Source organism: Eublepharis macularius, chromosome 2, assembly GCF_028583425.1.
Source record: "Eublepharis macularius isolate TG4126 chromosome 2, MPM_Emac_v1.0, whole genome shotgun sequence".
Taxonomy (NCBI): domain Eukaryota; kingdom Metazoa; phylum Chordata; class Lepidosauria; order Squamata; family Eublepharidae; genus Eublepharis; species Eublepharis macularius.
Genome location: NC_072791.1, coordinates 166,808,731 through 166,833,232, shown reverse-complemented (window position 1 = coordinate 166,833,232; position 24,502 = coordinate 166,808,731). Strand labels below are relative to the sequence as shown.

Sequence of the window (24,502 nt, the reverse complement as noted above, 5' to 3'; positions counted from 1 at the left end):
TATGTTTTCCCAGTATTTACTCACTGCATTTATACCTCACTCTTCTACTCAATGGGAACCCAAAGTGGCTTACAACATTCTGCCCTTCTCCACTTTATCCTCAAATCAACACTAGAAGGTAGGCTAGGTTGAGAATACGTGACTGGCCCAAGGCCACAAAGCACCTTTCATGGAATAGCAGAGATTCAAACCTGATTCTAACCACTATACCATGCTGGCACTGATTTCTGTTAATTGGGACATGGATCTTTCCCAACTTCCTCCTGTAATCTCTTGAGACCTCCAAAAGAGTTGATGCTGAAAGTCAAAGTATCTGCATGGACAAATATGCTGATGGAAACACCACTGGCAGAAGAGGAAGTTGGAGACCATTTTGTCCAGTTCCCCTCCTTTGTGCAACCCCCTCAGGCTCTGTGGGGGGTTTTTTTTGTCCAAGCAGGTCTCATGATGTCCAATATCAAATTTTTGGAAGTCTCATGGGGTTGCTGGAGAGAAAGATCTGCATGTTTGTGTTGTGCTTAAACATCATAGGATCAAACCAATTAAGTTTCTCACTTCTAGGCAAAGAACTTCTGGCAGTAAAAAAAATATGGCATTTTAATTATCCTCCCTCTTACCATCTACATTTCATGACCTCATATCCTATGCTCTTGATTTATATATGTTGCCAGAATCTAAAGCAGAAGCACTGCCAGAATCTAAAGCAGAATCTAAAGCATGAAGAAGGGGAAAAATAGCTTTTCAGTAAAATAGTCTGTTTTATAAGAGGTGCTAAAAGCACAATAGTTAACAAGCTTTTGAGGCTTCCCTAGGCAATAATCTCTGGGACAGAGACTACTGAAATAAAAGGAAAATGACTCCCTCCTCTTAGCTCATCAAAAAGCACTCCAGTGAGTGAATTAACTGGTAACATTCAGATATCATTTCAACACATTGTAGAGGGGTGTATGTTTATTTCACCTGTTTAGCATAAAGCTATGCGCTTCAGTTTTCCTTCTGATAAAAATATAATTATTTTTGTTGACACTTTTGCTCACATTCTTTTATCAAACAGCTAATACATTTAAGGCTATGATTATTTGTCCTGAGATCCATTTCATATTCACTATTCACCTACAAGCAGCTTTTTGTTTCATGCAAAGGTTACTACATGAGGCATCCACCTGTTCTTTTTGAAAAAAGGGAAACGGAAACATTACACTGAGAGGAGGACCTCATGGAAATTTCAGGCCCCTTCTGTGTTTTCAGCTTTCACTGAAATACAAACAACTCTCCCTATATGTACAAAGGAAAGATTTGCAGGAGACCTTCTGCAAAGTTGCTCAGTAGGAACTCATCTATTTTATCCTCACAACAACCCTATGAGGTAGGTAGGGTTGCCAGTCTCCAGGTGGTGGCTGGAGATCTCCCGGAATTACAACTGATCTCCAGCTGACAGAGATTAGTTCCCCTGGAGAAAATGACTACCTTGGTATTATGGTATTATACTATGGTATTATACTCTGCTGAGGCCTCTCCCCTCCCAAACCCCACCCACTCCAAGCTCCACCACCCCAAATCTCCAGGAATTTCTCATCCTGGAGATGGCAACCATAGAGGTAGGTTAGGCTGAGTGTGTGACTAGATCAAGGTGTGATACCTGGCAAGCTTCCATAGCAAAGTCAGGATTCAGTTTTATGTCTCCCAGATCCTAGTCCAACACTCTAGCCCAGGAATCCCCAACGTGGTGCCCGTGGGGACCCTGGTGCCCACCAAGTGTTTTTAGAAAGTGGGTGAGGCCAGATAGTGCTTTTGCCCAGGAGAGCTTTTGATTGACCATTGGAGATCTGATTGCCAGAGTAGATCTTTTACAATGTTGCTTTGGAAGCAGCTGCCACCACAGCATAAGGATCTTTAATAAGTGACTGAAGATAATCTGTGTGTATATGCAATAAAATATTTTTAAACAGCATGTTGGTTTTAAGAGGCATCACATTAAACAAAGCTCCTGCCTGAAATGTTGAAAAGTTTACCCCCCAACATTCTGTGGTTGCTCCATGTCTGCAGCAACTATTTTGTGCCTGGCTCTGCCTCCTGTCTCAATCATTTTGTGGCTGCGCTCACCACCCTATGTCAGAATGTGAAAGGCACCCACAGGCTCAAAAAGTTTGGGAATGCAATCTAATGACTATGGCACAGCAAAGATAATCAAGTTTTACCTGATAGAGGAGCAATACTAAGTTCTTGCAGACATAATAAAAGTAGTTAAGTTACTGTCTTAAAAACTAGGTTGTGTGTATCAATGCTGGGGCTGGGCACTTAATACAGTGAAATTGTTAAGCTTGACAAGCAAAGCACATTCATAGAACCCCTATTCCTTTCTTGAAAAAAGTTTTCTGGTATGACTCCATCCACCTCCCCCTTACAATGTACTGTGTGTACTACTGCTGTCTGTTAGTCTGCAAAGACAAAAAGCCTGACAACCCTTCAGTTGCTTCAGACATGCACAGCTCTAAAGCTCTAAAATTCTCTCATCATTTTTTTTCTTTCTGCCATATCCAAACTATGCAAACCTCCTTACTCCATAAAAAGATCAAACATGTCAGATGTCACTGGCCTGAACATCCAGACTTTGTGCCATAGATTTCCTTGGCAGGAAAAACAACCAGGACAAATCTATATAGCTAAGTAATTGAATAAAAGAAGCCTTATGTCCACCCATTTCTTGGCCACCTCAGACACTAAAATCCCTGAAATTATACAAGAAATCTGCCTTACACATGATGTTTGAGGCTTCTATGCCTCCCAGTTGAAGTTCTAATTCTCTACAGAGAACCCCATGATCTTTTCAAATCACTTGCCCCCACTTGTGGTCCCAAGTGCAACTGACAGAACTAGTCCTTTTATGAGGTAGAGTTTTGGTTGCTAGGATACCTAGAGCTGCAGTTAAACAAAGAGCCCAGGCCTGAGTTAGTGCAAGGGCCCATCTTGGGTGTGAGCTGCGCGAAGACCCCGATACAGCCTGGTGTGACAGTCTCAAACCAACAGCTGGGCAGTCTTCGGAAAGAGGCTGAGTCTCCTCAGCCTCCGGTAACTGAGGAAAAGAATGGGGGGAGATGCTTAACCCACTGCACTGATCCCTGGCAGCAAGACGTTGTTGGATGTGTGATCATTGTCAAAGATTAAGGATAAAATGTCATGAAGGGTGACGATGTGAGATGACAACAGTTGTCAATGTGGAGGTTGCTCTAATAGAAAATAGTGGGATTGGGGTGGACCAGTCATCAGAGTGTGTGCATGGGGCTTGAGTCAATGGCGCTTACTAAGTCTGCCATGAAACTGTTTCTGTAAGCAACTCACTTCACACAAATCCCCCTGCCTCACCAAGATCTTGTCACATTGATGAGTTCCTTTTTATTTCCTCACAGCCCCCCCTCTCCTGGCTTTCCACAAATGATGCAAAACTGAATTATTCAAAAGGGCTTTTTTCCTCAGATAGGAGGGCTGTATTATAGGGAAGCGGTCTCAAAGAGATGCTTCACTAATGAGATAGGGACCACAGACTTCACCGTTATGTTGCCTTACATCCTGTCTATTGCTTTAAGTATGCGCTCCTATATACTACCTGTTGTTTTAAACAGGATCCTACTGGGTAGTTCAATGTCGTCTAATGTCAGTCCTAGAATTGCTTATGCTCTGTTTCAGCATTTCTTCAACTCTCTCTTGGATTTTTGCTAATACTAATATTAATACTAATTTGCATTTATTTATCCAAAGGAATTGTTTGTTGAAATGTCCTTATTATTGATTGTACAAATCTCACACTATGTGATCCACCTTGAGTCTCAGTGGAAAAGGTGGACTATAAATAAATAAATAAATTTTAGACAGAGTGGGATGACTAATTAACATACATTTCTCTAAGGCTTTTCGGTTCAGCTGGTGCCAGGTTTTTTTTTAATCAGCAGAAAATCTGTAGGCAAAATTTCTAAGATAATGTGTCTTATAGAAATCAAGAAACTACTGGCATTTGCATATTGCACTTAAGCAGGAGAACAAGTGTATTCTTTAAAACCACCTACAGTCCTGGGGTCCAAGTGAGGGCATGGCCTTTCCCTCCAGCAACTAGGAAGCCCTAGACTTATTTAAGGTGAGCCTAGTTTTCCATCCGTAAGGAAACTCTGGGCAACTGAATCTGCCTCAAGAAACAAAACCTAAGATGTTTCACATCACTGCTAGTAATTATACCAGAAGCTGATCAGTCATCCTCATAATGACAGTTTATTACTCTGAATTTTTTGTAATTGTTGGTAAATTTGAAAGTACTTCATATAGACACCTAGTGCCACACATCACCTACAACCAACAAGCCTCAAAGATTTTCCTGCCCAATTCCTCTTGTTATCTTTTCAAACTAGAAGATTCCCTTGTAGTCTTTAATACAGCATTAGCTGTCTCGATGAACATCATCGTCTAATGATTTGTTTTATTCAAACATTCAAGGAAAATTAATATTGCTTCACATACCAATTAATCTTTGTTTAATATAATTTAAATGGGTAAAGGGTAGTAAGAGGAGGCATCTAATTTAAAGTTTGAAAAGTAGCAGAAGGATTCGAGTATGAATACATAACTGTGAAGTGAATTGCTCTGATACTAGACCTGCAGATAAAAATAAAATAAAAATCTCACATAAACATGAATTGAGAGAAACTGAAAAATCTTCCCTTTCATCATATGGTAATCACCTTGGTTGTATAACAAAAGATGGCTGGAGTCTATTATGGTTAACTATCAATATTAAGTAAACATGAGATATTTGAAACACGGGATTCAAATGTACATTAATTCTGGAGGGGGAGCGATTGCATTAGTGACTATTGGTAATATGGTTTAAACTATACATTACATGGTGAAGGAAGAAAGTGTCATCAAGTCATAACTGATTTATGGCAACCCCCAGTGGGTTTTCAAGGCAAGAGACTGAGGTGGTTTGCCATTGCCTGCCTCTGTAACCCTGGTCTTCATTGGAGGTCTTTTCCAATTACTAACCAACATCAACCCCGCTTAACTTCTGAGATCTGATGAGATCAGGCTTGCCTGGGCTATCCAGGTAAGGATACGTATTATATAAAAACATGTTAAATATAGACAGAATGTCCTTTGAAAAGCTGTAGGGGGCATGACTTGGAGCAGAAAAGCTAACCAGTAAGGAAAACATTAGCACACAAACACATAATCAAACATATACTTGTCTGCTCTCTTAGCTTCTGAAGTTTAAAAAAGGATGTTATGCTGTAGTTACATGTATTTGTGCATCATGTATAAGTTAGACCCCAAACCAAGGGTTGACCTTTATTTTATTTTATTTAAATTTTACTTCATTTAGACCCCACCTTTCTTTCCAGTGGGTACCCAAGGCAGCTTAAATCATTCTCCTACCCTCCATTTTTCCCCACACAACCCTGTGAGGTAGGTTAGGCTGAGAGTATATGACTTGCCCAAGGTCACCCAGCAAGCTTCCATGGCAAAGCAGGGAATTGAACCTAGGTCACCCAGATCCTAGTCCATCACTCTAACCACTACATCATGCATTTTTACGTACCTTTGTTTCATTATACTGCTGGTCTTGATTTCCCAACATTTTCAAGGCACCATCTTGGCAGCCCTGTTAAGTTGCTACAAAAGCTTACTGGTTAACAGAAATGTCACCAACAGACTAATTATTTTTGTTCAATAGGTCATTGTGATGTCCTCTGCCAGTCTTTACAAATAAGGTTGCAAAATGTCTGTTTTTCTGACAGGTCCAGTAATTATGCCACATACAGACAAACAAATATGCATCCCTCCAGAACTTCCAGATTTGCTGAAGCAGTTTACAAAAGCTGCTATTCGGACTCAGCCTCCAGATTTGATACAATGGTCTTCTGAGTAAGTTCAGCATTTCCTCTAAATATTTTTCCTTAAATCCATTATACTTAAAGTAGTTGAGCATAGTTTTGCTTGTAGAATTCTAAATGCCTAGCCTCTTGCAATACAATTTCTGCAAGGCAGTTTTCAGACAACAATGGACCCTTTATCTTCCCTTACTCATCTGTATATAGTAATATTTAATGTCTAGTACTATCTCATGATATATGTTGGGCTCAAAGGGTACGGTTGGCATAAAAGGTTGGGTTGCCAACCTCCAGATGGTGGCTAAGGATCTCCATGCCATAGAGATCAGTTCCCCTGAAGAAAATACCTGCTTCAGAAGGTGGAATCTAATGACATTATTATGACCCTGTTGAAGTCCCTCTCCTCTCCAAACACTGTCCTTTCCAAGCTCCACCACCAAAATCTCCAGAATTTCCCAACCTGAAGCTGGCAACCCTAATGAAGAGTTATGAGCACAATGAACTCCTTGAAGAAAAATCCCTCAAAACCCTGCTAGTATTGTAAAGGTCAAACCTGGAAAACTTGTTGTCTCCTAAAAATGGCAGGCTTTAATTTCCCAGAAAGTAGCATTTACAAAGGTCTTAGGCTAATAATAAAATAATGAGAATGCCACAAAACAGAATAATATGAGCAAAGTATTGATATAATTATTCATCACTACTACCAACAAGACTGAACAGACACATTTCAAACACTGAAGCATAAACAACAGTTATTTGGTTCCTACTCCAGTTGAAAAACTGCACATCACAATCAATGGATAATAAAACCTACCCAATTCCTTTTTCTCTTAAAAGTCAGAGAAAATTGTGGGTATGCATTACCTGGAGGTTCAGAGTTAAACATCCAACACTCTACTCTGATAGAGGCTTCATTTGCTCTCAATAAAGCAGGGACCTGTTGGATCTATATTCAGTGAGTGAGCCTGGTTTGTAGAAGTCATTTTTTGCCATATTCCCCACTAGACTGCATCACCTTGTACCCCACAACAGCTGCTCCTGAGGATTGGGAGAGGGGTGGCTTAGGAGCAGGTTGCAATACAAAAGGGAGTTATCTATTCTTGTACAAGCTCTTCCTCAGAGTGAGAGCAGACTCAGGTGGGAACATTTCAGCAGATTCCTCTTCCTACTACAGTTCCCTACATTGCTCCCCACACTGTTCCTAATGGTCCCCAGACTCACATGAGTGCCATTTTAGGAAGCACAGAGGGTTGCAATGAGAACAGGCTAAACTTCCTTCTGTAAATTGGCTGTGTTCACAAGAATAGGATCCACCAGTTTCTCTCTCCAGCAGGTATTTAAGTAACTACTGCATGGGTGTACAACAAGATGGCAGAACTTTCTACTTAGCTTTGATTAAACAGATAAGGATGTTTATGCACACAGTCGTCCCACACAAATTAGATCTAATTTTGTTTCAATGAAGTAGTGAAGATTCTTCAGGCAACACATAGCCTGCAAACCACAGATTGTGTCTATACATAAATGCTTCTTGGAGAGACGTTAACTTTTGTTAATAGCTAACTTTTAGGGGGAATCAATTTTCTCTGGCTAAAGTATGACTGTGATGTAACCCTAGTAGGTTAACAGTGAAGTCCTAAGCAGGGTTACTTCAGTAATTTAGACTGGAGTAACTCTCCTTAGGATTTCACTGTGTTAGAACAAGAAGCACAAATAAGGTGCTGGTAAGTTGCACAACAGAGTCCATAAAAAAAGAAACCAGGGAGAAGAGGAAATAAGATATAACAGTCCGTGCCTTACATAAGAGAATAAGAAGGATCCCCTCCTGAAATTGAGAATATTTCATGATCTTAGGCATTTTTTTCAAGTAACAATAGGAAGACAATCAGGCAGAATAAAATACTCAAATCGATTAGCCTCTCATTTTGGTAATGTGTGTCTTTAGATAAAGAGATTTTCATATCTAAGACTTACTAATAAGCTGTGTCCAACTCCAACATAAGAGTTATTAACTTTAACATGTATAGATGCTATATCAGTATGCTTTAAACCACAAATGCAAAGCCTTTTTAGAGTCTGTAACAAAGTAGACAATTTTACTTGTACAATTAAATAAATAAAACACACAATACTTAATACTAAGCCATTTTAATATTGTGCAAATATTCCTTGTTACAGTAGCATGCATCTACTGTGGTACTACTATTGTGGTAGGACGTTTCAGAACAGTTACTCTCTCTTTAAGAAGCCTCTTTCGCATTGTAAACAGCATGCATCTTCAAAATTCAAACTTTGTCGGCATTGTAGAAAATCCAGGGTTAAATGCATGTTAACATCAGTTTCAGCTAAGCACTCTCAGCTTCAGTTTGCCTGCAAGTGCTAGATTTTTACAAAGGAAGAGGCAGTAATGTTATGCTTTAAAAAAAATCAATGTAGTCACAAAGCTTTGAATAGAAAGTGGGAGGAAAATGTTCTGTCATCAAATGTTATATAAGGAAGAGAGACCTATCTGCACTGTGGCTTGTCTTTAAGAGATCATATACTTGACTGGTGGCAGCACTATTCATTAAGTAGAGAAATTTTTTAACTATGACATTAGCTAATTAAGGCTTGTAACCGCAATTTCCTAACATAGCAGCTGCAGACTTTATGTATGACAAAGTAAAATATGGCCATTACCACATTCTGAGATGTAGCCTTTCTTTAGTGTTTCATGCTTGCATTAAAGTATATCACTGAAAGCATAGACAACAAAAATATTCAAATGGCAACACAAAAATAACTAGCCACTTCATATGCCATTTGTAGATAAATAGAGAAGTGTAACTCTTATCCCATATGCAGAGGAGTTAGCCGTGTTAGTCTGTAGTAGCAAAATCAAAAAGAGTCCAGTAGCACCTTTAAAACTAACCAACTTTATTGTAGCATAAGCTTTTGAGAATCACAGTTCTCTTCGTCAGATGCAATCACAGTTCTCTTCGTCAGAATCACAGTTCTGTTCGTCACGCATCTGATGAAGAGAACTGTGATTCTCGAAAGCTTATGCTACAATAAAGTTGGTTAGTCTTAAAGGTGCTACTGGACTCTTATCCTATACTGAGCCTCCAAATCATAGTACATTTGCATTGTGGTCTTTAATGGTTCATTCCTGTTGCAGAACAGCATAATACACGAAATAGTACTTGTACCATAAGAAAACAAATACACATCATTCTGCTATTTTGTTCCCTTCAGCTTTTATTGAAATACATGAAAGATATTAACTATAGCACTTTGCTAATTAAGCTTGCATTGCCTTCAACCCTTTAAAAAAAAGGATTTTTTAACAAATTTGGAAGTCAGTACCTCTAATTTAAATTAAATACATTTCAAGTGTACAGAGAACTGAAGGCTTTGTAAGGCATGGAAGGATGAACATTATTTATTTATTAACTTCATTTATAGCCCATCTTTTCCAGTAGGACTCAAGGTGAATTACAAAATAGGAAAAACAATTCAATCAGGTAGTAATGGCTTCCAATAAATAATGCAGTAGGACTAGAATTATAAAACTGGAAACCAATGTGAACAAAAACTACCTAAGGCATGACATGCCATAATGAAGACAGAGAGTTACAAAGGTAAGGGACACCACAGTAAATGATAACATATGATAAACATTTCAATAGTCTACAATACAATCCCTTATAGAAGTGACCTCCTGAACTGTTTCATTATCCTACCATTCTAATCCCTTTGTAAAAATGCCCTCCTGAATACTTCTGTTAACTCCACCCTTGCCTTTCCAAAATTCTTCTTTAGCTGGGATTCAAAGCACTGAGGCCAGTACACAGGGGTGTTCAGCTGTTTCTTCCAATGACAGCTCCCTTCATCCCAGTGGCATTCTAGATCCCACAATCCAATAAGCCTTCCAAAGCAGCACCACGAAGCTACTGGAAATATACCTCCAACAGATTCATAGAAGCACTTCCCACGAGTGCATAAGGAGAGGAAAGAGTAAAATTGTCCAGCCTTCATTTTTAAATAATTATGCCCTTTATTTTTTACGACACACATAGTGCCAGTGTAGCTTTCTAACCATCATAACTGTTGGGATACATGTAGAAGAAATTATTTGGGAAATAAACATTTATTGAGCATTAGTTCAAATGGAAACAATGATGTTCCATGATTATGTTAACATTTGTAACTGCTCAATAACTAAACAAGCACATTAATCATTATTTGCAAAATACCCTGCAAGGTTCTTTAGGTAAAGATAAAGGTAGCCCCCTGTGCAAGCACCGAGTCATTACTGACCCATGGAGGGACGTCACATCACGACGTTTTCTTGGCAGACTTTTTACGGGGTGGTTTGCCATTGCCTTCCCCAGTCATCTACACTTTACCCCCAGGAAACTGGGTACTCATTTTACCGACCACGGAAGGATGGAAGGCTGAGTCAACCTTGAGCCTTTACCTGTTTATAAATTCAAAAAGGGATCTTTAGAGAAGCAACCATGATCATGTAAACTTAAATTTAAGCTATCTAGCCAAACCAGTGGCCATAGCCTCAAAGGTACTGTTTGCATCCATGAGGGAACCACACATGTTATGCATAACTTCACTGAAACAACTACAGTGGCCTCAATTCTTAGCACAAAAAACTCTATTGGATTTTAGTCAAAGGAATTTGACAAAGACGTAATCCTTACATCAAAGTGTTTTCTTTGTCAAAAGCTCAGAATAGTGCTTTAGCTTCACAACAATCTTGTGAGACATTAGGCTTATAGATTGTTAGTGCCATCCTAAACAGAGTTATATCCATCTAAGTCCACTGGAGTCAATGTGCCTTAGAAGGATGTACTTAGGATGGTACTGTGAGTCATGCACAAGGACATCAAGTGAGAGTGGGAAAATGTGTCCAATTCTCTTATCCACTACAGTACAAAAAGATACTATCTGAATGACCTATAAACCATGTGTATTCATGTGGCAAGGATGGATATGTCAAGAATCGCAGTAGCAAATTGCCATAGCCATGCCAGACAAATGAGTCCCTCTGGTTTTAAATCCAGCAATACAGTTCAACAGGAGACCGGTAAATGCATTTTTGCACATACTGTAGCATTGGAGATGGCTTTCAGATTGGTGCTAAAACATATTGGACTGTTAATATTAATTACTTATTTGAAAGGGGTTAGTGTTGTTTGCTTGCACCATGCAAACTAACTGAAAGAAAAATAACTTAGAGAAAGCATGGTACATGATTACTGGAAAGCAAGTGTATTTCAGGGGGGGAAAGATTTTTTGTTTTTAAAAATAACTTATGTAAACTTTATTTTTAGCTTTCAAAGATTTTTTTCAAGATGCTGTTTTAATTAGCGTGTTTCTGTCATTTACATTTCTCCAAGGAGTTCAAGACTGCATGCATGGGATTATCCCATTACATTATGCATTTTATGAGTTTTATTATAACCCATTCAAGAGCTTTGATTTGTGGTGTGTATATAGAAAATAAAATAAATGATATTCAAATAATTAAGCAAAAATCCTTGTCATCTTTACAGTTAACAGCTGTTGATAAAAACACAATAACCTGTTTTGTCTTTCTGTCCAGCTATTTTAGTGCCATGGCCCGTGGAGAGCTTCCTCCAGTAAGAGAGCGAACAGAAAGGGTCCCTTTATCAAACTGGGCAGAGCTTACACCAGAGCTCTTGAAGGTCTTACACCAGAGAGTAAGAAACATCTCCTTTCCATTTTGGGGCAAGTACATGAGGCTGACTGCTTGTATGCATATTTATCTATTATTTCATACCACCAATGAAGCTACAATAGCTATATTTTTGACATGATTCACCTAATAGCTTTTAGTGTCACACCTGCTTCTTTATTCACTTGGTAAAATGAATACAGACAGAATACAGTAAGAGATGTGAAGGCATGGGGGCAGGAAAAATGGGGGGAGAACAGCCCCTGTCATTTTTTCTGAGGATTTGAAAACATTTCCAGCAGAAAAATTGGGAAATTTGGGGAAGCACTGGGGAAAAGAACCCAACGAAATATTTTCCTTTGAAATAAGGGAAATTATTTTTAAAACAAAGTTTCACTCACTCAAAGTATAGAGCAGTTTTTCAAATGAAATAATTGGGACATTTGGGGGGCAATGAAATAGAACTATCCTTTTCTTTTAGAATAAGTGAATTGTGCTAAAATAGCATAGTGTGCAGTAGTTTGCAGCTCTCAGTGGTTTTAGTATTGAGTATATCTGCAATTTTGCTTGTTGAAAACTAAGGCAGATACTTTTCAATTCCATACATATTCCAATTAATACAGTAATATATACTAAGTTATTTTATTTGTTAAAATAGTAAATAAGTTTGGGTTTTATAGGAAAGTAATTACAAGTTTAAATTTCCCCTAATGATCAGGGGGGGAAATCTCCATGGCTCCAAAATTTCCAGAAATTTTACAACTCTAAAAATAGTTATGCAAGTTAGTCACTAGGGAAAAGTTAAAAGACTACTGTCAGAATATTACATAATAAAACATTCTCCTGGTTCTTCAATATTCCTTTAAAACTAGAATGCATACAAAGAATTTCTTCCTGGGGTTAGAAAATAGCAGTGAGGTGCCAAGGACATATAGTTAAAGTCAACTACTTACCAAGGAGGTGCTTGCTGTGGGGCACATGCAACCACATGTAAATGAGTTACCTCTACCAATCTCCCAAGCAGAAGAATGTTATCATGTCTCCATCACTACCAAATTAGAAATGTGGGGAAACACGAGTACAGAAATTCTCCTAACTGTGGATAGATCCTGTAGACCAGCTCCCTACATAATTAAATCTTTGGTGAAATACATTATTTGATTATGCACCTAGCCCTGACCTGGATAGCCCAGGTGAGCCTGATCTCATCAGATCTCAGAAGCTAAACTGGGTCGGCCTTGGTTAGTAATTGGATGGGAGACCTCCAGCTAAGACCAGGGTCGCAGAGGCAGGCAATGGCAAACCACCTCTAATAGTCTCTTGCTATGAAAATCCAGCCAGGGGTCACAATAAGTCAACTATGACTTGAGGGCACCACACACACATACATTACTGATATTATTTGCACCAACAAACTGAAGCAAGGGGATGCCTTGTGTTTGTGGCTAGGTACTGCTTAATTCTGTTCTGTGGTGTTTCGCCACTGGCTGAACCTAGTGCATGGATGCGGTGAATGATGCTGGTTCTGTTGGGCTGAGTTGCAATGTTGCTTGCTTCAGTTTGGTTTGGATGGAACAGGCGTGATTCTCTAGTGTGATATTGGCCCCCTTGCTTCACTTTGGTTCTGGGGGAATTCCATTCTTGTGCTTCAGTTTGTTTCTGTTGGGCTTTCTCAGGAATGAGATTAGTTTGCATTTGGGAGTGTGCCTTGGACATGGCAGCCTTGCCCTAGTGTGTTTCCTCTTTTTAGGGGGTCTTTATAGGGGGTCAGGAGTAGGTCACCTGCAAATTTGGTGGAGTTTGGTTGAAAAATACCATCCCCAGCCCCTCAGATAGCCCCCAGATAGTTTTCCCCATAGAGAATATGGCCAAATTAACCTGCATTTCTCTGATCCACTCAAACCAAATCAGAGAAGCGACTCTGAATTTTGAGAATCATGAATTTTTCTAGGATTTCCAGGATTTTGTGTGTGTGTGTGTGTGTCTGTGCACACGCATATACATGCATGCACATCCCTAAATATGGGGTTTATATATATACATTTGTTGTTGGCTCACAGAAGTTTATTTTTGGCACAAAGGAATTGAAATATTTTACCAACCCAGCAGAACATTTTAGAATGACAGATGAATAAGCAGCGATACATAAATAAACTGCCACTATCAAAGGGTGTTATCTTATGCACACTTTCCAGGGTGTACTTACCATAAAATATAGTGGGTCTTACTTCTGAGTAGACAAGCATAGAATTGCACTGAAATTACTTGGTCATAGAAATTCTACAAACATTCATGGTTGACAGCATGTGATCTAAAGAATCTCTAGCATCTTTTAATACCTACACCCATTAACACACGTACATGCACAGTCATGTGGCTATTAAGAAACCTGGCTTCAGAACTGCATACTAGCAATGCTATTCACACACTCCATACATAAACATAGTGAATGTGTATATTTATGTACGTGCATGCAGAAGAACACTGGGAATAGTAAAGTGCAAAGAGCAGCACAACAGTCTCTGGAACAACAAAACAAGACGTTCTTTCAATTTTTACTCTCCCTCTCCACATTTCACCATGTTTATTTATCCCAATCCAACTAAGCAGCATTCCATGAGGATATAATTTACCTAATGAGGGACCTCAGGAAAATTATATGTGCAGATACTATATATTTGCACTGCACTGTTTTAAGTGAGATGTGGATATTTATTCAAAATTACAAGCAAGCGCACATAGAATTGAACACATAGTTGAGCTGCATATAACTCAGATGTGTATCCAGTTTATACCTAGTTCCTGATCTGGTAAGTGAAGGATATTGCCTTTTCAGCAATTACATAGCCATGAATGCTTACCGAGCAAAACAGTAAAATGGTTGCCAAGAGTATAGACTAGAGGCAGGCACGAACTGAAATACAAACCAAAGTTTGTCATAAACCAGGTGAACAATCATGTCTTCACTTACAATGAAGGCTGTTATTCAATATTTCTTTCCAGGTGAGTGGAAGGCTGATAGTCCACGTAGATGAGTTAGCCCAGATGTGGAAAGTGCTCAATCTCCCTACGGATTTATTTGAGAGCGTTATGAATGTTGGGCGTTTTACAGAAGAAATTGAATGGCTCAAGTTTTTAGCTCTGGCCTGTAGTTCTCTTGGAGTTGTAAGTTTACTTACTTTTGAATTTCAAATACACTTAAGCTCCTTAAATAGCTGACCTTAAATTTATGTGTCATTTTATCTAAACACAGACAATTTTTATTTATATCCAGGACTGATTCCTAATACAGGCCTTCTGATGATGAGAGCTTTGGCTCTCAAAAGCTTATACCTTGGAAATCTTGTTAGTCTTTAAGGTGTCACTGGACTTGAATCTTACTCTTCTGCTGCAAACCAACACGGCTACCCACATGAAACTAATATAGGCCTGCACAACTACCAAGCCAAACACAGCCTATAAACCATGTATTCTAGCATGTCAGGTGCTTAAATTCACTGCTCCCTGTCTTTCTTCAGTCCCAAGCATGAAACAATTGAAGGGTTACTGGACTTTTGTAGTAAGGTACATGGCTTCCTAAAAGAAAAGGACTTCTACTTGTGCTTTCTCTAGCTTTGCTCCACTTCAATTTACAAACCCCACCCAGCACCTATAACCACTGCTAAAGGGATACACTCAATAATTCTTTAGGGTTATCCTCAATGTCCTTATCAGCAAATTTTCCAAACTCATCTTTCCTCTACTTACTTTTCCTGCCTTTATATCCTAAGCTACAATACATACAAACCTTGTAATCTCCAAAGACAGCAGTCTCTCTTTTGATGGTGATGATTGGCTATATCCTCTGCTTCTTTTACTTGGGTCACAGCCCCATTCTGGTTTCTTCTTCCCTGGGGGCCACATTTTCCCCCTCGGTTTGCCTACAACACCTTAGCAGGTTGCTATATTTGGTGGTGGTTTGCACAGGGAGTCAAATTGTGTACTCCTGGCCTCATGAATACATTCAAGAGCAAAATGAATGATCAGGCACACTGTTAGAAAAATATTTAAATTGTCCAGTTCCACCAACTACTGAGTACAGAGCTTAATTAATTAAGCTTACAAACTGGATGGTTTTATATCCTTTTTACAGTAATGGGGACATTTTAGAATGATACTAAAATGATCACTGAAGTTAGTAATTTAATATATCATGGAACATTTCCAAAGCAAAACTTATAGCAACATATCCTATTATTTTAATCTTGATAGCACAGGCTTGTTTAAAATCAATTCCACTAATTTGTATGAGATTTACTTCCACGTAAGTGTACAGAAAAATTGCAGCCATTGTAAAATTCCAGTCTATAAGTACAAGCTGCTTTTTAGCAGCTCAGTCAATATAATGCTGAAAAGAGCTACTAATAATGTACTTCCTACTTACAATTAACATTCCAGTTACTCCCAACCCCCCTTAAAAAAACTCTTAGGGTTATCTGGCGCCCCTTTGTTATAAGATGCACCGTTATTTGTTCTTCAATTTTCCCAGCAACATTAAATATTTTAGGTATACTCGGAGATCAAGAGGAGGGAAATTCCAGTTGGGAGATGGAACTTCCAGGAAGCGAGTCTCACTCATTGTGCTGTTCACAATTCCCTCTGCTAAGTTTGTCAGTTCTAACCATGGACTCAAAGGTTCTGAAAAGCTCACTAAAAACAGCAACTCTCTTCTAGTTGAACTTTCTAGCAGATGTTTTCATTACACTCTCCATGTGTTACCCATATGCTCTTTCTGAACTTCATTTCAATACAGATGTCTATAAATGTCTTGTAAATAATCAGACGCAAGGTGAGACTGCAAGAGTTAGGAGTCACACAGAAGATTGCTTCTTAGATGCTCTGAGCAACCTTGCTCAGAGCATCTAAAGGTGTAGACACCATCTCTGCGCAAATATTCGACAACTCTAGTCCAGGGAATTGTGTCACGGTTTGGATTTTCTTACCTCATACCAATTGCTAATTAGGGAAAAAAAAACCCTTGCAAATGTTAAAGGTAATACATAGACTGATAATTTTGGGATGGTGTTTGACTTATACAGAGCAACATTTAACATTTAGCTCTTTTTAATAATCCAATAATACTAGAAGGTTAAATAAAGACTTTTTAATTGAACTATATGTATCAAAATTAGCTGTTTCTGTTATCAGCAAGCTTTTTCATTGAAACCACTACATTTATTGTATCTTTGAACTTGCTTGGCCTAGCATAGAAACTGGCTGATTACACAGTGTGTCATGTTTCACAGCCTGAAAGAGGCCCTGCAACTGCAATACCGGGTCTATCCTTAGGACAGCTGGACATGCTAACTTAATCTATTGCATTTTCTGCCCCTCTACCATACTCCTAATACTGTTTTACAAGAGGCCACTTTTGTGAACCTAGCGTGCTTGTGTTTGTGGCTCCATCTGTTCCTGCAGTTTATGCCTCATCTGAAGCCGTAATCTTCTATTTGTAACAGTACAGTTAGCTGCTGTGGAGATAATCTAATTTCACAGAAAATTTTGACTTTAGGTGAATGAAAAATAAAAAATAGATGGAGCTAATAGTCTTTGATTTGTGGAGGAAGGGAGCATTCCTTTTCATATACCCAATTATATACAACTTCCAACGTGGCTGTCAGAATTTGCATAACATGCTTTGTAGTTTCCTGATTCCTACATATTTAGTGGTGCTATAAAATTCTCTAAACATTTTCCTTAACCTTTGTCATCCTCCAACCAAGCTGACCCTGCCCCCTCCTTCTACCCTAGAATGTGAATTCTTGGGAGTGGGGGAATTATCCCCATCACAACATTTTTTTCAAATTTACAATGCTTCTCTAATTTTATCAATACAATATTTGTATATTTACCAATCAAACTTTTAGGGATTTTAAAAAATGTTTTATATTGCTTGCACAGGCTAAGAACAAATCACAATTTCTACTGAGCAAAGTAAACAGGGAGGGAATAGTAATTTCCTGGAATGAACCAACTCAGGGCCTAACTAATGCTACACTTGCCCCAGGTATGTTCTCAGGCCAGATCACCAGATGTGCTTCCAAATGTAATGAAAATTTGGTACACGCCAGGTTATCCTTAGTAATTGAACAACCACTACCCACTTAAGCAGCTGAAACAGAACAGAAAGTTTATTTAACTTGTATGGGCCCAAGAACCTAAGATCAAGGACCCTCAAAAGCAAGATATGCTGGCTTTTATAGAAACTTGAGTTCTAAGTCTTTTACTAACCAATCATAGAGCGAGTTAAGAAACATTTACATATATTGTAAACAAAAACTTGGCAAATGCTGATTGGTTCAAACCTGTCAGATGCTGATTGGTCTAAACCTGTTGCTAAGGCTAAACATGTACACAGCAGACTAGAGTACATTACCTTTTTGCTTACAGTTAATGACTCCTGAACCAAAGATTTCTAACACACAATGAATACGTAGGATACATTTTAATTGGGACCTAGCATATAAACAGAAGGGGCTTAGACCTCCCCACCATGTTGTTTTCCCAACCTGAACAGATCTTGGGGATAGGGTTGCCAGCCTCCAGGTGGTGGCTGGAGATCTCCTGGAATTACAACTGATCTCCAGGCCACAAAGATGAGTACCTCTGGAGAAAATAGCTGCTTTGCAAGGTGGGCTCTATAGAATTATACCATGCTGAAGTCCTTTCCATCCCCAAACCCTGCCATCTCCAGGTTTCACCCCACAAATCTCCAGGAATTTCCCAACTTGGAGATGGCAACCCTGCTTGGGGAGCTGCTATTTATATTTATTTTATTTTCCCTGTTGCAGAAACTTGTAGCCTATTAGTATATGTAAAGTTTTCCTAACAGAGCAAATAGTTGCTCCCCACTGCCATTTCATGTCAGGAAAATGACTTTTGGTGGAGTTCTAAGCCTCCTTCTCCTCATGCATCAGGGTCCCGATCGAAATCAAGCCTGCATGCACCTGAGAAGCACAGCACTCCCATTCCACGTCTGTTGGCCCAATGTGGAAACATACATGAGAAAAGTGTAATCAGGTAGTTAGATCCTAGATATCAGCTTTTCCATGGAAAAAAGTCTTCTATAAGATCTAGCTCCAAAAATAATTAAATATATATTCTTTATAAAATCTGTGGCATTGTGCTTAAGCCCACTGAAATCAATGGATTTAAACACAGTTAACTGTACTGCAGTCACAGGCTTCATTCTCCACATATTAATAAAAATAATTGTAATTAAACTGCACATCTGCCTTGCTATTTCAGCTCAATACTGATTTTCATTAGGGTTTCTAGGTCCCCTTACTCTCCCAGTGGGAGGGAGGGACCTGGTGCTTATCTTTTTGCTTCTCCCAAAGCAGGTGTGGGGGGGCCAAAGCATGCCCTCCCCACACCTGCACAACAATGTCACTTCCAGGAAGTGATGACATCACACAAGCGCGGGGGTGCATGCGAGCTTTGCAGCAAATGGGTCTGAGGCTCAAATCAGCCTGCTGGGAAGCACGGTAGAGCTCTTGGGGCGGCATGGTGATGTCACTATTGAGAAGAGACATTGTTGCGTTGCGTGGGAGGGTGCCTGGGATGCCCGTTCCCACACCTTTTCCCCCTGCTGGTCAGATAAGTGGTGGCAGGGGGTGGTGGGTGAAAGGTGGGATTCCCACGCCCCCACTGGGAGAACAGGATCCCTTATGTTCATCAAGGAATATCTACCCTATAAATGTAATCTTCACCATGAGAATTAAATTTTATGAAGATTCAGTTTAGATGCCTGGCTCAATCACAAAACAATGATCTCAGGACTCCTTGCCAGAAGCTATGACAGGTCACTTGCATAATCTACACTATTATTGCTTTTTAACCAGGATTTTAGCTGTTTGTATTCCTAGAAATATGGGGTTGGATCAAAAGATCTTTTCCACAAGTGGAAGGGTACTTATTCTCTTGCAAGAGGAGAGGGGTGAGGTTTTTGCTCATTCCCCCTTCACAGTGTACCTCACATTCTTGAGAATCCCAAAAACTCCAGGAACCACTTTTGGGGGAGCACAGTGAGCTACAAGGAAGAAGCGGCATTAAAGATCCATTCCATAAGCCTGCTGCTGCAGTCCTTTTGATCCAATCTATGCTAACTACTTGTTCTTTTTCTAAAGGCCAAAGTTAATACTTTTTTTTTTAATAGACTATTGCAAAGACTCTGAAGATAATATGCGAGGTTTTATCCAATGAAAATGACAACGGACCCGCACGCATCCCTTTCAGTACTTTCCAGTTTCTCTATACTTATATTGCTGAAGTTGATGGGGAGATTTCAGCATCTCATGTCAGCCGAATGCTAAATTACATCGAACAGGAGATGTGAGTAACTTCTAACTAACTAATATAGTTAAAGCTATAGGATATATTTACATAGTAGCAAATAACCTTCTAGGAAGGTAAAAGAGAGGATATTAGTAAAAGCTACTTTGTGTCTTGAGGTAGTAAAGGGGGTAGATATAGCCAGCTCCAGTAAGCAGCCCATTAATGAGATTATGCATACAAAATTATCTTTGATTACTGATTCTGTTGCTTAGAAATATTTTTAAAATTCCATGCTGATTATAATATTTTTATTTTTCTTCCCAGAAAATATTACTCCCATGGGTACAATCCAGTCAAAATTAAGCAGTTTTATGACCCAATTTAGTTAAATGGGAAAGAACTCAGGTACATCATGCTTGCTTAGCTAAAGTACAAAAAGTCTAATCTACCTCACAAGGTTGTTGGGGGGATAGGATGGAAGAGAGGAGTATAATGCCAGATACCTTGAGTCCTCATTGGGGAGAAAGGTAGGATATAAATGAAGTGAGTAAGTAAATAAAAACGTATTTTCACTTCATCAAGTTTTTCCATTCTAGATGTCCTTTCAACTTTAGAAAGCTCTCTACAGCTTACCTTCCCCATGTCACAACACGGAGTTACTTGCAGGGACTGCTGGTGGCAAGAATGGTTTAGTTTTGTATTTGTTTTAAAATCATAATTGTTCCTCTTTGGATCAGAGTAGGAAAAGTGTCATGTGTAAAGAAGGCAGGCCTCTGTTCAGGATATATGTAACTGCTGCCACCTTGTGGCACTAACTTTTAATATAGTGCTGCTAACTAGTATACCAGAAGATTATAAAAGCTAACAAAAAATCTTCAAATATTTCTCCATAGCCCAATCTAGTCCTTTAAAAAGGTATATATGCTTTTAATTTGATTTTCTAAGTGGTTGGAACCATGAATGACATTTGGAAAGATATAAGATGTTGCTACAGTTAGGTGTAACAGATGTTCAGAATGCTTAGATCAAGTTTTCATGACTGAGCAAACATGTGTTTTTATGTTCTCTACACAGCATTGGACCAGATGGCTTGATCAAAGTGACTGATTTTACCCAGAATCCTCGGGTCAGGCTGGAGTAAGATCTCAGTACATCATAGACTACTTTGTTAGCAGAAGGAGCCAAAAACAGAGGACAGAATAACAGTTAAAAATAGGCCAGCCTCTCAGTCTCTTTTTTCCCTTATGTCTCTTAATAAACAGTTTGGCAAAGCAACCAATAGGAAAGATGAAAACATAGATTGAGACGGTGCCAGTAAGTACAATACTGTACTGTCTGCTGTAAACTATCTGGTGTGATGGTATATACACGTTCACCCAAATACCAGACTACCAAATAGTATACAATGCTATTAAATATATTTGAGGTCCACCCTTCTCCCTTCTTTTGCATTTCCAACTATCTGGTATTACATATGAAATTGGTAGGAATTTCACAAACTTTCATCTATGAGAGAGAACATTAATGCTGATTCTGTGGCTTTGCTAGCTGAACAAACGTCACTACTTTGCATTACAGGCCTATAGAACAGCCTTTAGGTCTATTTTTCATTTCTATTAGTGGCAGCCCTCAAAGAGAGTTCTCTTATCAAAACTCCCACTCAGGATTTGGGGCGGGGGTGGGGGAATAAGACTAGCAACAATACAACTAGTGGGGAAGCAATGTAGTAGGAACAATGTAGTGTGGCGTTTTCCACATGGAGACAAGCTTGATAGGTTCCCCTGTTGCTGCTGCAGTTGCTGATACAGCAAAGTGGCAACAGGGCTTCCACATAGCAGCTGTCTCTGCATTTTCCTGCTCCAAGTCTGCCAGCAGCAGCACACACACACACGAGAGCACACACCACAAGGACTTCTTCAGTTTTTAAATCGACAGCTCACTATCATCATCATAATATGTGAATCAGGTTATCTGAATTTCTAGCTCTCTCTTTTTTAAAGTATCTATCCCCTTTTGTTATGGAGACAGAAGGGGAAACATGTATTTCCACAACTAAAGGAGCTAGAGACTTTTAAAAAAAATGAAAGCTGGGAATTCAGAGAACCTGATAAACACCGTGTTATAATGATACTGCTGTTTTGTTTCTTCACATACATGGAAACATGCTTGTTACCAGGGCTTTTTTTCTGGGAAAAGAGGTGGTGGAACTCAGTGGGTTGCCCTCAGAGAAAATGGTTACATGGCTGGTGGCCCCACCCCTGATCTCCAGACAGAGGGGAGTTTAGATTGCCCTCTGCGCCATGACCATTTTCAAGAGGTTCTGGAACTCCATTCCACCGCATTCCAGCTGAAAAAAAACCCTGCTTGTTACCATTCCGGAGGGCCCAAAACTGGCCTGATAAGGACAAAATATGGTATGTATTAAGAGCAGCTGAATGACAGTTAACACAAAAAGGGAGAGAGGAGTAATCAACCTGTTTAGAACTTATAAATCGTGGAGATGGCAATACGGGGGATGGAGTGTAATTTCTAAGCTGTTCCCCTCTCCATGTTTCCTCACACGCATCCAGCTTGCATGATACCTATTTGAGGCATATACTGAATTATTTCATTTGCTAGACAGCTATAAAAATACACAGCATTAGTCATTATTGAGAAATACTCTAACGGGTTTTGGAATTCTGTCTTAAACATAACAAGCAAAGCCTGAAATGACAGTTTAGGGCATTCATTTCCTCACTGAGGACCACCATGGTTGGAAGACTTTTTCTAGATACAGGACAATATGCATTTTGATGTTGTGAAAAGCACTTCAGTATTTCCCGTAACATACAAGTAAACTGTAAATGCTGTAATACATTTTAAACACACACATTTCTGGGAGTTTTGAACCCAGTGTTACCTGATATGTCTACATCAAGATCTTTATCTATCTAGTACACTGTTATCCTGCCCTTTCTTCCAGTTGCTCAGAGGAACATACTTGGTTTTTACTTCATAATTTATTTTCAATACCCTTTACATGCATGTTATGTCCCTAACTTACAATTTTTTATGTGAAACTCCATGGTAAAGCTAGATTGTGGTCAAATAGCTTAGGATGCCCATTTTTCTACAACAGAACCCTATGTCACACACAACATGATGGGGGCCGCAAAACTTCCAAAGATTCCACATCCCAGTGCCTATTAGTAGGGAAAAGAATGCCTGCTGTCAAGATACCATGCCTATTATTACTGAAAAGTCTATAAAGCTGCAAAATCAACTAGTCCAAAAGAAATTATACAAGTATATACTGAAATCCTCCTTCATACTAATCTTGACAACATCTCTAGAAGATACCAATAGATTACACAACAAAGACCATAAACTGAAAAGTTGGTTCAGTCTAGACTAGCCTTTTAGTGTGCCATTTCTAGGATTCCTTCCCTCTCTATAGACAAACCAGAGGACATCATGCGCAACCCACTGCATTCCTTTATTTGTGATGGTGTTCCATGTTTCCTCCCCCCACCCCCACCCCGCGATTGTGACTAATTTTTGACAATGCACAATTGCAGCATCAGGCTGTGCCATGGGGACTTTCTCTCCAGAGCTACTGCTCCTTTAACTCTCATCCTCCATCCTTTTCTTTCTCACAGGCAATTTCTCTGTTAGGGCACTTTGATATCAGCTGCGAGGGAGGGGGGGGGCTTACAAATTGTTTTTTCTATTTTGTAGAAAATAATTAACAATAGGATTTTTGCATACTGTACAGTCGGGGAGGCGGGAGTACTTCAGCACTACCCCACAATGGATAATTAACCATTTTATTCATGAGTACCATGGGGAGGGCAGCCAATCTCAAAGAGAAGAAAATAAGTAATTACTCTGGGGAAAAGCAAACGAACATAACAAAAATTGCAATGAGGAGTATTTTTGCTGATACAGGAGCATTCTGCCCTTTTTCCATGATTTAAGAGTGAGACGAGGAAGGGGGTCTTACGCCAGGCACAGAGAACCGCCTGTTCTGAGGTCAGATTGGAGGCACGTAAACCTGGAGGCTCGCCACTCGCCCCCAACCAGGCTCAATGATCTTGAAGCCTGAGCACAGCCTGTTGATCTGGTTTAGTCACGAGCAGATCACCAGCTAATCCGGGCCTCCACAAAGAATTAAGAAAGACGTCGGTTCCTGGGTCAATAACTGGAAACCCTCAGGCCTTTCCTCCTCTGGGTGGCCGCCTAGTTCTGAGGCCTTCAAGGGGGTGTTCTGTAGCCTCATTATGATTAACACTGATAACAAATACCTTTTACTACTGTTTCACGTCTCCGAAGTATCTCAGCAAATACCACGTCCCTCTACATGTTGACGGTCAGCACCTGAATGCCGCGCTGAGAGGAGAAGAAGCTAGGCCCGTGCCCGGCATCCTGTGATCTGAGGGCGCCCAGAGAGCAGCGCGGCAACGGTCTTTGCAAGGCGGAGGGAGGGGGAGCGCGCTTGGTCTCTGGAGTAGACCATCAAGCGATAGTAAACTGCCGTACTTTCATACGCTAGAAATGTTATTTACTATGCCTAAAATGTCTTAGCAAAGCCGCTTTGAACAAAGTATTAGAGGACGGGTCACGAGGACCTGAAGCA

At 39.6% G+C, this 24,502-nt stretch overlaps 1 protein-coding gene across 1 annotated transcript; it reads left to right on the top strand.

Annotated features, from left to right (window-relative positions):
- The first annotated feature begins 5,794 nt into the window (after window positions 1-5,794).
- LOC129325164 (ropporin-1) lies at window positions 5,795-21,025 on the top strand. Its single transcript, XM_054972735.1, has 5 exons — window positions 5,795-5,910; window positions 11,476-11,593; window positions 14,572-14,733; window positions 19,766-19,941; window positions 20,959-21,025. The coding sequence occupies exons 1-5, from the start codon at window positions 5,795-5,797 to the stop codon at window positions 21,023-21,025; spliced, it is 639 nt and encodes a 212-aa protein (XP_054828710.1).
- Window positions 21,026-24,502: the final 3,477 nt, after the last annotated feature.

Excerpts from the sequence above, each read along its gene's own strand:
- LOC129325164 (XM_054972735.1), top strand. The coding sequence starts at position 5,795 with ATGCCACATACAGACAAACAAATATGCATCCCTCCAGAACTTCCAGAT. Across the intron at positions 14,734-19,765 it reads CCTGTAGTTCTCTTGGAGTT|ACTATTGCAAAGACTCTGAA; the intron begins GTAAGTTTACTT and ends TTTTTTTAATAG. Across the intron at positions 19,942-20,958 it reads AATTACATCGAACAGGAGAT|CATTGGACCAGATGGCTTGA; the intron begins GTGAGTAACTTC and ends TTCTCTACACAG.